The following is a 12636-nucleotide window of genomic DNA, read 5'->3' on the forward strand; positions in this document are numbered from 1 at the left end:
AAAGTAGGGAGATTTTCCGCCAGCCTCCCTCCACGTTTCGCATCTCATTCTTAGAGTTTGGGAAGGGTCTGGGAAGGACGTCATGTGCCTGGGAAAGTTTGCGGCAACCTAATATTCCAGCAGATTCGGGACCGAAGGTGGGTAGAGGCGGAAGCCTAGAGAACCAGAGAGGTTTGCCCCCGTGGAGGATCCTTTCCTGATTCTTAAAGGAAATCCTTTAAGCCAGGGAATCTCTGGTCTGGGACGAAGGAGAGAGAGCAGCCCGAGGAATGCGGGGGCAGTGCCTGGGTCCCAGGGAGTCCTGCCAGAGCCCAGGGCCTTCCAACCACGGCAGAGAAGCTGGGCAGGAGGGCCCGTGAGGGGCTGCAGCCCGCTCTCCCGCATCCCCAGGCCAAGCCACCATCACACCAGAGTTCCCTGCGCCGGGATGGAGGGGCTGGCCCGCAGGGCCCTGGACTCCAGGAGAGGTGGGATGCCCACCCCCTCCAGGAGCTTACATCCCATCTCTTTTGAAGGTTTATCTGATTCCTCCCAGATCTCTAGCAGACAGTGGTTTCTGTGTCTGAGCGAGCTCACATCTGGGGAGCATCGAAGCAATGTCAAGTGTGCTCGGGGCTGGAGCGCGGGGCCCATTCTCTGCTCACATGACGTGCTCTTAGGTCCTTGGTTCCAACACAGTCATTCTTTTTGGTTGCTCTGTTGTTTTGAACATACTAAGGGTTTTTTGTGTTGTTTTTTTGGGGGGGTTTTGTGGGAAAGGGCCAAAAAACTTCCAGGGTAAGGATGACTCTCCCAGCCAGCTGGAATTTGTTAACTCTTTTATTGCATATAATACACATACAGAAGAGTGCATCATCAGTGAACAGCTTGATGACTCCTCACCATCTGAACACAGCCCCCACACCAAGGAACTAAACATGACCAGCCCCCACCTCGCACCTCCTTCCCGCCACCCCCATTGCACGAGGGCACCTGCTACCTTGACTTCTAACGGCAGAGATTCACTTCAGCAAGCTGGAGTTGATCATTCGCTCACAGGGCAACCTGACTTGCAACTGCCCTCCGGCTCAGAGTTGGCAGAGCTGCTGGGGCTCAGCAGGATTGTTTTGGGACTGATTTCCGGTGGGAAGGGCCTGCTCAGCAATTCTAAACCCAGCACACCTCCAGCTGCTGCTTCAGCCACCCCGGAGGGGTGCACAGGGGCCCAGCTTGGCCATCAGATGGTCCTCCTGTCTCCAGGCATGCCAGCAGGGAGGTCAGCCTGGTGACTTTGTGGAGGGGGAGTGGGGGTAGGGTTCTCTTTCCATGTGCTTCTAGAAGTCCTACCCTATGTTCCAGGCCGCAGGAGGCCCCTGGATCAGGATGACTCAGCAGCATCTACGTGCAAAGTAGCTGAGGTCTGCACCCTGGGAAAACCAACACGTGGCATTTGGCTGGACTTGCCTCATTCAGTGCGGCCCTCATGGCTTGGAAACCATTTCCCCCGTAGCACCCATGCCAGGCCCTCTGTTTCCCCGGGTGACTCTGACCACGGGTGCCAGCTGCCGGCCTGGACCTGTCCGCCTCCCTGGCCAGCCTGCATCCGTCCTCCTTCATTGGCCCGCACGGAGGGCTGACCCCACATCATGTGCACTCCGTGCACTCATCAAAAGCCAGATTTGTCTCTGTGCTCAGCCCATGCATGTCACGCACCATTAGACTCTGCCCTCTGCTTCCTCAGCAGAGCACTGCTCGGGGGGGCGGGGGGTGCAGGGCAAGGGGGAGGGAGGGCTGGCCAGAGCTAGTGGTCAGGAAATGCTTCTGCGCTGCTCCCGTCACCCCGCACACGGCCAGCCTCCCTCCCGAGGAGCCCTGAGGCCCAGACTCTGCTCAGTCTTCCTGGGTCAGTCATTTGCCTGGCGTCTCCTTCCCTCTGACTGCCATCCCCAAGCTGGATGTGAAGACCTCAAATAGGAATTCTGCAAAGGCCAGACACCTTCCTGTCCCCCATCATTCCCTCTCCAGCTCCCACTACCACGTGACTCTCCCTAAAACACAGATTACTCCCTGCCCTGCCCCTCCATCTCTGGGACAAAATGAGAAGGGCCCAGCCTGCCCCTCCATGTCTCCCCTGCTCGATACAACCTCTGTTTCTGATCTTAAGAGTTAATCACTCCCCTGGAACTCTTTCTGTAGATGTTGCCCCCCAAATACCATCTTGTTGTTTCTTGTCTCCGCTCATGTGACGCCATCATCATCTTAGCCAACAGCACTTCCTTCCTACCCCCACTGAATCCTCTCCATCCTCCAAGGTCCAGGTGAAAGCCCTCTCCCTCCAGGGCGCCTTCCTTGACCATCCAGCCCTAGCACTCTCTTTCCTCGGAACCCTCAGAGCACTGAACCATTTATTCATTACCTGCCATTCTCTATTCAGCTTTGAATTGGGAGTTGTAAGTACTCCCAGCTACAGAGCACAGCCTCCCCTTCTAATTACTCACCCACTTAGCAGCGTGTCTTGCACAAGAAAGTACATAATGATGGAGCCATGCAATGCCGGAGCCAGGAGACCTTGGCCTGTAGGTGGTTGGCGAATTAACTCAGTGACTTTTCTATGCCTCCCGGGCTAACAAACAGCCAAAGGCTAGCTTTTGCAAATCTAAGTCAGACCTTGCTATGGATTCTGCTTCCACTGTGGTGATCAAATCCTCTGCCTGTCACCCCTCCTCCCGTGCCAGGGAGGCCAGTTCCAGCCTCCTCTTTCCAGAACAATCTATCTTGTCCCGTGCTCCTGACTGTCCCTCACAAGACATTATTAACATTCTTGCACTTGTCCGTGGACCTGGCACTCGGCCTCCCATTCCCACCCCAGCTGATGACCAAATTTCCAGTCCATTTCACACACTGGCTGAGCTAATTTCAAGCTGCTTATCTCGCAGGCCTGCCACAGATGGCTACTGTCATTCTTGTCAATCCCCCGGAAACCCCGCTGCATACTTGAGATCCCTCTCCCTTCTCACGCACGGGGCAGGCATCCCTCTCAGTAAGGACAGGCCATCACCACTTCTGAACTCCGCATGCTTACAAACATGGCAACAAGACGTTAATTCTAGACACGTGGACAGCTTAAATTCTGGGGTCTGAGCCAAACTTCCAGAAAGGAGCCCTTTATGCTTTGTTTATTGTAGAATAAATGTCCTATGGAGGAGAAGGTCTCTCTCCCACCCAAGGCCCTTGCAGTCTGGAGGTAACCGAGGCACATTCACCTGGGAGGTCTGGCAGAAATCCTTGCAGGAATCTGGAAACCGGAATGCTAGGATTCATAGTTTGAGTGCACGGAGCAGGCTCCTGTGCTTGGAGAAAGTACAGCATGCAGCCTGTGCGGAACGGTTCTTTAGAGAAGCCTTTGTGCTCCCTTAATGATACCAGAGTCCTTCTTCTCAACCCCCACAATAACCTCCACAGATCATGGCGTTTCTGGCTTTTTCATTAAATACAGCCATCTCCTCCAAAAAGTATTTAAGGGGCGCCTGGGTGGCGCAGTTGGTTAGACATCCGACTCCTGATTTCGGCTCAAGTCATGATCTCAGGTCATGAGATCGAGCCCCATGTCAGGCATGTGCTCGGCGCAGAGTCTGCTTAAGATTCTCTCTCTCTCTCTCTCTGCCCCTCCACCGCCCCCCGCGCTCACTCTCTAAAGTAAATAAATCTTTTTTTTTAAAAAAAGTATTTAAGATCTCTACTTACCAAAATAGCTCCACTTGGATCCTGCAAAGAACAAAACAAAGCAAAGTAAGTACAACGGAGCTTAAGCAAGTGAGAGAAAACGCTACAGATTGGATTTTGAAATGGGTGAGGTCGGAAAGGAGGCGGATGCCCAGACGGCAGGACGTTTGTCAGAGTCTGTGTCACGTCGGCTGCTTCCCAGAGCCACCAGGGGGAGGCGCGGGGCCGCGAGTGGGTGCAGGGGCTCAAGGACCGCGGAGGCGGCTTCTTCATTAGAAGCCTCCCAGATCCTAGAGAAGCCAAATTTTATTTTCTGAAGACGTAAAAGAAATTCACAAGGCTCAAACCCCAAAAGCTCCCAAAGGGTACACAATGAAAGCTCTTCCTCCCACCCGATCTCCCTGCTTCCAGGAGAGAGAAAGCCAGTTTTATGAGCTGCTGGGAACATTTTCACAGTGACTACACGCGCATATGTAATCACATTCTTTCTCCCCATTTCTGCAACACAGATGTCAACATACTGGAAACACTGGTAGGCCTCTTGCTTTTTCCCACCGAACAACACACCCTGGAGAGCCATTCACATCAGTTCCTAAAGAGGAGAAAACTCCGCTCAAAAGGAAAGTTTTTCTTTGAGGAAGCTGCCCCCCTTCCCCGAGTTAGAATTTCGGGGGTGGGGGGAGAGAAGGTGTAGGAGAGGTTCTGCCAGGAACATCATGAAAGTCACCTACCACCTCCCACTGCACACCCTTCACGCACAGAAGTCTCCCGTTCCTACATCCAAACATATTTTGGAAAAAGAAATGTTACAGAGTTCCACCCTTGGTACCCTGCCTGACAGCTCCCTCTTCACCTCCAGAAGGACACAGAGACCCTGAGACTCGGGGTGCCTCAGGGGACATATCCAGGGAGAGGGACTCTTCACATCCCAAGTACCTCTCCTGACTTCTCTTGATGCCATCACGATGCGGGGCCCACAGGGTACAGTCGGAAGAGGAAGGCTCTCACGGCCCCGTTCTCTCTAGGGAGCTGATCTGCAGCAAAACCTAACTGACCAGCAACCTGCACCCGTCACAGCAACCGAGCATTTCCTACTCAAGGCAACAGTGATTTTTAAAAGCAAAAAGAGAATTTTGCTGCTTTTGAAAAGCTAGTTTAATCCCATGGTTTTCTGTTGTTCTGGTTCCTTTCTTTGCCTCAGTGCTTTTAATGAATTTGGTTTTTAATTTTCAAAATGGTAATTGTATCTAGTTACACTTGTACATGGTTTAAAGTGTCAGATGGTTCTACAAGGCTTTTTAATGAAATATCAGGCCCCTGACACCCCTCGCTATTTTCCTGGTCCCTAGAGCACTTTGAAGCCTTTTTCAATCTGGGTAGTATCTCCACATCTCAGTAAAATAGGCCTGCAGGGTTCCTCCATGATTTGTTTAGGTTGAGGTGTTATTACTGTCCTCCCTCCCTGGAAGAGAAGCGGTGAGGTCTCTGCGCACCACCTGCAGCCTATCACCTTGTTTTATATGTAAGACAATGACAGTCCCCTGCATGAAGTGGAAGATCAGTGCCTGCTAAGAAGTGTCTCTCCACATTTACCAGTACCTCCAGCAAACTTGGGAAATCTTCGAGTCTCCTTCTCAATCGCAAGGAGCGAGGGGGGCTGGTGTTCAGACACCTTAGAATATCTAATGAGTACTTACAGACCTCTTCCCCATAAAAATGTCCATAGGCTTGGACACACAAAATTTCATGTACAATTAATTTCAGGAGGTCCGCAGAACCCCTAAAACCTGCTATGGACCCCACAGGAGTTAAGAGTCCCAAGATTAACCTCCCGGGAATTAGCAATTAGCTGAAGACATGCAGAACCAAACCTGTGCGTAAGCCCCGAGTGGACTGCCAGCGCATTCCCCGAAACGACACTGGAAAGGAACAAAGAAGGCATTGCCTTGGAACCAAGCTACAGGGGACCTCAAACCTCTTCAGGGGTTTTGTCTGAGGGCTTCGCTACTGAAATCCAGTTCTGGATTTCAGAGCTAGAAGAAACCAGACCATTGCCAGGTAGCTGGGCAGAGCACTTGGAAGCTCAGCACACAGACGTTCATGAGGATTGGGGGAGTTCATCCTCACAGCTAACCCGGAGAGACGGCCACTCCCGTGATCCTGGAGACCACCAGAAAAACAGCTGCAGCCTCCGAGCAGTCCTGCCTTGGCCAGGACTTTAATTGCACCTGCCCCCAAATCAAATCATAGCCTTTCATATTCCACCTCTTCTGAGCTCTCCCCACCAAAGCTTGCTAAGCTGAGGTCTTCCCTATGGTCGAGGCTCATCCTTAGATGAGGCATCCAGGAAATACTGCGGGCAGCTCAGGGGCCAGTGTCACGGAGTGGACATGGGGGACTGAGACCTCCGGTGGTGACACAGGACCGGGGATGCGTTCTTAAAAAGCAGCAGCATCCAGAGTGAACTTCCCTGCCTTCCTCTCTCCAGGCAAGCCTGCCTGGTCCTCAGGCCCTGGTGCTTTGGATATAAATGACAGTGTCCGGAAGGACTGGGGAGCTGGAAGCTGGGGAGAAGCAGCACCGTAGAAGGAAGGGGAGGGTGGTCTGAATGTTGGGGGGGTCATCTGATGAAGGTCAGGGCCCAGCCTCGTCCCTCTTCAGCTCAGAACTGACCGGAGGAAGACTTTCTGAAGGGACGTGTGTGTGTGTGTGTGTGTTTGTGTGTTATTTGGATGTGGCGCCTCATGGTTCTCCGCCTCCTGGTTAGGGCAGGAGTCCTGACCACATGCAGGAGGCAGGCTGGGCCAAGACCCCTGTGGCTACCTACACCTTGGAGGTTTCCTCAGGGAGCAGGCTTTTCCAGGAGGGACCTTTTTCCTCTTCTGTGTGGGAGACCTGGGAGGCCCAGCTCGATGCCTGTTAGAACCTGCAGGCCAACTCTGTACCGGGCGGGGAGAATGCCCGGCGTGCTCACTGAGGAAGTGGGACAGATGAGGATCCAGGCCAGGGGTTCAGGGCCCTGCCTGCTTCCTGATCTGGGTGCTAGAACCTTCTCTGAGTAACCGTCATTGCCAGAGACTGCTCAGCTCTCCATACCAGGTTCAGGCAGAGCAGACTCTGCGAGAAATCATTGAAATGTTCCCCACAGCAACTCAGCATTCAAAGGTTTTCTCCAGAAGACACGTGACCTCACCTTTTTATGCTCCCTCCTTCCCCACTCCAGTCATTTTTTTTTCCCAGACATTTACCAGTGCCAAATGCTGGGAGTTTAAATGCTCTGGGAGGAGGGTAGACCACACTTTGACCTCATTACCTAGTTTAACCCCCCTCCACTCCCCACCCTGTGTTAATACTGACACTCTACATCTCGGTGACTTTGGCTTTGACCTTGTCCCCTGAGGCACTTAAACAGTCAAGAAACCTACACGAGGAATAACAGAATAAAAACTGTGTTCTTGGACTCTAGGGGTAGGCAGGCTGGCTACTCAGTGTGGGGGTGAAAGTGGCTTTTTGACTGCAAGCTCCCCCACCCCGACTTGGAAAATGGGGAGAGAAGGAAGGCAAAGGAGGAGGGAAAGGGAGGCAAAAGGGCAGGGGCAAGGGCAGGGGCTAGGGAGAGAGGGAGGAGAGGGAGGGGAGGGCAGGGATGGCAGGGGAAGAGAGGGAAGGGAGGAGGGGCTGCCCCAGAGTGAGGGTAGTAACAGGCTTTCTGGAAAGAGCCAATGAATGGCTGTTTCTCTCCTGTCTCAGAGCAGCTTGGAACTACAAGGGAGATTTCTCACAAAACTTCAGGTCCAGGTGCAGCTTTCTCAAAAGGGGAATACGTGTCAAAGTCTGCAGTTTTAAAAATTAATTTCCACTTTCATGTAACCCCTTTCTTCCACCAATTTTTTTTTTTTTAATAGGCTCCATGCCCAGCATGGAGCCCAACGTGGGGCTTGAACTCACACCCCGGAGATCAAGACCTGAGCTGAGATCAAGAGTCCGGTGTTTAATGAACTGAGCCACCCGGGCGTCCCCCAACCTTCTATTTCTTCTGGACCAGACGAGGGAAATAATACCAAGCATATCTTACCAGCCAGTGGATTTGAGTTAAGAGTAACGCCAACGCTGTGACAGGCCAGCTCCCCCACCTCCCTCCTACCCAGCCCCACCGACACCGTGTGACCTCCAGCAGAGAAGGAGGCTCTGAGTCTTCACGCTACAGAGCAGGATCAATTTCCCACACCACTGTCTAGCAAGGGAGGATCCATTTCCAGCCATCATAGTCACTTTCAGCCCTCCTACAAATATTTCAGCCTAACCTCGGTCCAGGACCGATAGCACCTACAAATGTCCCTACAACTTGGAACACACTCTGTCAAGGGCAGGAGCTACCATCAGTTACTGGGGAAGTTTCCACAAAACTCACTATCTACCCCAAGAAAAGTGCTCAGCCAGCAGCTGGAGAGGCAGGCAAAAGCTTGTCATCCTCTCCTTGCTCCTAAGGATTAACTAACCTTGACCTTGGCTGCGCACCCAAACTCACTGCCTTGACCCAAGGTCCCCACACCTCCTCCTGCCATCCCCTTGGGCACCCTCAGCCTCCAGCCTTTCGGGGTTAAGAGCCCTAATTACACTCAGAAGTGAGGTGTGTATGCTCTTCCGAGTGCACACACACGTTCAAGACAGTAGAGCCCTTCTGGAGAAAAACAATGATTAAGAATGGGATGCATCATCCCTTTGACTTGGAGGTGAAACTTAATGGTAAAGAGCCTCTCCTCCAAAGAAAAGCATCCACCACTGCGGGAAGGTGCTGCAGCTGGGGCATTGCAAACCCTTCCTGCTAACCAGGCGGCTCCGACGCCACATTGACTCCTCGACCATCTGCACGTGGATCGCGGATCGGGGCACAGCATTTTAAATCCTGGTTCCCCTTCTCCCTCCCCCACCCCTTAGCAAGTTCCCAAGCCACCCACCCCTCCAGAGCTGGGGAGAGCTCCAAGAACACACGAGCATGTTTTAATCCGAAGACACGTGCTTCCCCCCATCGCAACAGGTCGTGTATTCCAAAGGCAAAAGAATTTTCCAAAACGCGTTTTCCAAAGTGTCTAAAAATACGCCATTGGAGAGTACGCTCCCCGCCAAAAGGACTTTGCTTTCGCATTAGCGAGCCCCGCAGGCAATCCTCCGGGCCGGTGTGGCTGCGCGCTGGGGACTGAGGAAAGAGCGGGCGGACACTTTACCGTTGAGCGGGGCTGGGCCGGCCGGCTGTTCCTTTAAGCAGAGGAGCAGGAGGACGGCGGCGGCGTGCAGGCTGCGGGGCATCGCGCGCGGCGGGGGCGGGGCGGGGGCGCCGCCGGGTGGGGGAGCGGGGGCTCTCGCTGCCTCTGCTCCCGCGCTGGAGACCGCGTGCGCGCAGCCCGGCCGTGCGAGCGCGTCTGCTCTTCGGGCGCCCGGCTCGTGGCGGGCCGCTCTTATAGAGCAACTCAGCCCCAAGCACATGATGTCATCGTGCGCGGGGGAGAACGCCCTGCCCACAGCAGGTCTGGCGCCCCGGTGGCGAGGTGAGCGGTAGCCTGACTTCAGCCGCGCTCGGCGGGCGCAGCGCTCGCCTGGGAAGCCTGGTCTCTCCGTGGGAGCGGCGGGCAGGGGTCGGGAGAGCCGCCTATCGTCGGCCCCACCGGGGAGGGTGCGCCTAGGGACCGGCTCCAGGGGTCACTGCCCCGGGCTGTCGCAGCCCTTACCGAGAAGCCCCCTAAGTTATAATGCCGTGTGGGCCAGTGCCTCCTTCAGGGGCCCCCCTCGTCGTGTGCCAGGCACACGTTAGGGACTGGAAAGGAGAGCAGAGAGGTTGCGTTCCACTCCGAATCGCGGCCGATTGGACAGTGCAGCCTGAGAAGGTCTTGCTTTTTCATTTGGACACAAAGAAATTCATTTAGTATAGCTAAATAGCGCAGCAGGCTACACGGTGAACAGCTTTCCGAAGCAATTAGACTTGCCCTAGTAACACGTAAGCTGCTTCACAGTATCAGTCCGTTCTCTCGGAAGCCGGGGGGAGCGGTAGCCCTTCCGTGGGTTAGCCGTGGAGGAAAAAGGCGTATTATTGATTACCTACTATGTGTCAGGCGCTGTACTAGGCGTTTTGCATTGTGTCCTGGGTTCAGCTTCCAGTGCATATTATCATCACCTGTTGCTCATTTCTGCCCACTTTTCACACATATGTGTATTCTTTTTTTTTTTTTTTTAAGATCTTATTTATTTATTTGACAGAGAGAGACACAGCGAGAGAGGGAACACAAGCAGGGGGAGTGGGAGAGGGAGAAGCAGGCTTCCCGCCGAGCAGGGAGCCCGATGCGGGGCTTGATCCCAGGACCCTGGGACCATGACCTGAGCCGAAGGCAGACACTGAGCCACCCAGGCGCCCCACACATATGTGTATTCTTTTAAGTACGTATCTGTGTACATCTAGTTATATACATGTGGCTCTGATCCCCCTTTGTAGTTAGTCCATGTTCACTTGTTAAAGATTTTATTAACCTGCTGCCTCCAATACTTGATAAATCTTTCTCCTGCTGTTACTGCCACTTGCTGTTCCCATTGTGCTTGTCATTTGTGCTTCTGGCTTCCCTGGGCCTCCCAGTGTCTGTTCTGCTCCCCACGCTGGGCTCGGTTTCCTTCCTGCTCTGTGACCTTGCCTAGTCTCTTAGCTTCTTGCTGCCTATAGACATTGCTCCGACCACATGGTCTGATGAAGGGTACTTACCCAGCCCTGGTACATGACCCCTGACTTTGCGACTTGACCCATCCTGCCCTATTCTGTTGGCCACCACAGCCTGACAGCCCGATCAGCCTCACATCTCTCAGGTCTGTGCTGACTCTCAGCCTGTGTGGACTCTCAGGCCGGCCTCAGCGACCAGGGAAACCACTTGTCCAAGCAGGTTTTGGAGGGATTGAGCAGCTTCTGTGCTGAGAGTCACCAGGAAGCACATGCCACCCACATTAAAAGGGGTGCTACTGTTCTGTCCCTCTCAGCTCAGCGATTGTTTGCATTAATAAAGAGCTCTGAAGTCTTTTTAAGGAAGTAGTTACAAAGACAATCTTGTCACCAGCACTTCCAGGCCACAGCGGGCTTAAGGATGACCTTTTCTGCCTGCAACTCTTGATAAAGAACCTTGAATAAGCTCCAGAGCAGTGAGTGAGCAGTACACTTGGGGCTCTTAAGGCATTCCTGTCTCTGATTTGTCATCAAGGGCTTTAGAAGATGAAATGTACTTGAAGGACACAAGAGGTAGGGAAGAGCCCCTGCGGCCTCGGAGATGCACAGACTGAACCCATGCAGATGAAATCACTCATCCCACAGCTCACGACTAGATACAGGGAAACTGGGCCATGTACACACATTTGGTTACTCTCAGTTCAGGTGTTTTATTATGTCTGGCTAAACATTAAGTTCAATTTGTCCTGGAACATGCATGTCTAAGTGTTCTCCAAGGATCCCCAGAGATGCGGGAGGGGGGCGGTTAAAAAAAGGGCTGGATTTAATAGATCAGTAAGGCAAGATTGTGAACTGGGTGTAATGGAGACATAGGAGAGGGTTGGGATGTTTACTGCTTGTCTGGATCAGAGATGTGGTTAATTAGTAAAGAACGGATAGCAATTAAAAGAGAATTGAGGATATAAACTGAGATTCAATTGCCCTAAGTGCTTTGAGTGATTTTTTTTTTTTTTTAATTTTAGGGGATCAGAAGGGTGGAAAAGCAAACAGGAATGGATGGAATGACCAACCTTCTAAAGTACTGAAGCCAAATGTCAAGCACCCCTTCGCCCCTCAAAAAAACAGCACAAACCTAACCAGGTTAAGTTCCCAACTCTGGGAATCTTCCCTGCCAGAGGCTTCCTGAGGCCTGCATAACTGGACACTTCTGGGCTCGCTTGGCCATCATCAGATGGGGTGCTCGCCAGCCAATAACTAAACCATTAGTCAATGGGTTAAGGTGGAAAAGGGACCTTCAGCACTCACAATGTGGCAACTGGCCACCAAATGACATGCCCAGACAGAAGGCTCCAGGGGGAGAGGAGCTCTTTTACGGTGTCACCGTCAGAATCGACAAGGGGGCGAGGCCGATGAGTCAAAGGGCAGAGGAGTGTGGAGGAAAGGAGCCAGAGATTTGGTGTCCGGAGTTCTGGGCCGAAGTGCCTGCCCCACCACTACTTACCGAATGGCCTTGACAGTGGTACGACCTCTTGAAACTTCAGTTTCCTCATTTGTAAAGTGCAGGTTGTCATCCCGGCCCCTGGGTCACTAACAGAATTGAGATCTGGATGGAATGAGATAAGGCAAGTGGAAACTTTGCTGTTCATTCCTTCACCCTCTGTGTGCCAGGCACTGTGCTAGGCTTCGTCCTTGCTCTTGGAGAGTGTGTAGATGTAAAACGGTCTCATGAACAACCATATAATTAAGATTGGATTAAGTGTGATGCAAGGTTGATGTATAACCAGAAGGGATCCACTCTGTCCTGGGGCGATGAGGGGAGACATCACCCATGTAAGAATTAGATTCTGTGACTTCATAAGACCTCTGAAATGCACAGCTAATACCGGGCTCTTCTTTCTCAAAGCTGGCCCCACTTGCCCATACACAACCTAGTCATTGGCCTGTCAGGCATAATGGTGTTAGTGTAGAGACTTTGATTTCTCAGGGTAAGAGTTAACCCTTCAAACAGTGTCACTCAACTGGGAACGCACCTTTTTACGGATAAAGAAAGGACCGGTCGGAGGAGAACTAACATTTATTGAGTACCTACTGTTTGCCTGACACTGTGCATGGTACTTTATTCTTACAACAACCTGTGGGGTGGGTGTTAGGTTTGCCATTTTACAGATCACGCATCTGAGGCTTGAAAAAGCTAAACCCTTTCCTTGAGTGAGGCTTTTTGAGTGGCAGAGACTGAA

General features: G+C 52.6%; 1 protein-coding gene across 7 annotated transcripts in view; it reads right to left on the bottom strand.

Moving 5' to 3' along the window:
* The window catches only part of CA12 (carbonic anhydrase 12), a 55917-nt gene extending 46879 nt beyond the window's left edge, over positions 1–9038 (bottom strand). For all 7 annotated transcript variants that reach the window (XM_081829587.1, XM_081829586.1, XM_081829585.1 and 4 more), the window contains exons 1-2: positions 8928–9038; positions 3724–3744 (exon numbers count right to left, since the gene is read on the bottom strand). In XM_081829587.1, the coding sequence (XP_081685713.1) occupies positions 3724–3744; positions 8928–9009 (103 nt within the window). In that variant the 5' untranslated portion in view covers positions 9010–9038. The remainder of the gene's footprint in view (positions 1–3723; positions 3745–8927) is intronic.
* Positions 9039–12636: the final 3598 nt, after the last annotated feature.

Source organism: Leptonychotes weddellii, chromosome 9 (assembly GCF_054177405.1).
Source record: "Leptonychotes weddellii isolate Sample4059 chromosome 9, ASM5417740v2, whole genome shotgun sequence".
Classification (NCBI taxonomy): domain Eukaryota; kingdom Metazoa; phylum Chordata; class Mammalia; order Carnivora; family Phocidae; genus Leptonychotes; species Leptonychotes weddellii.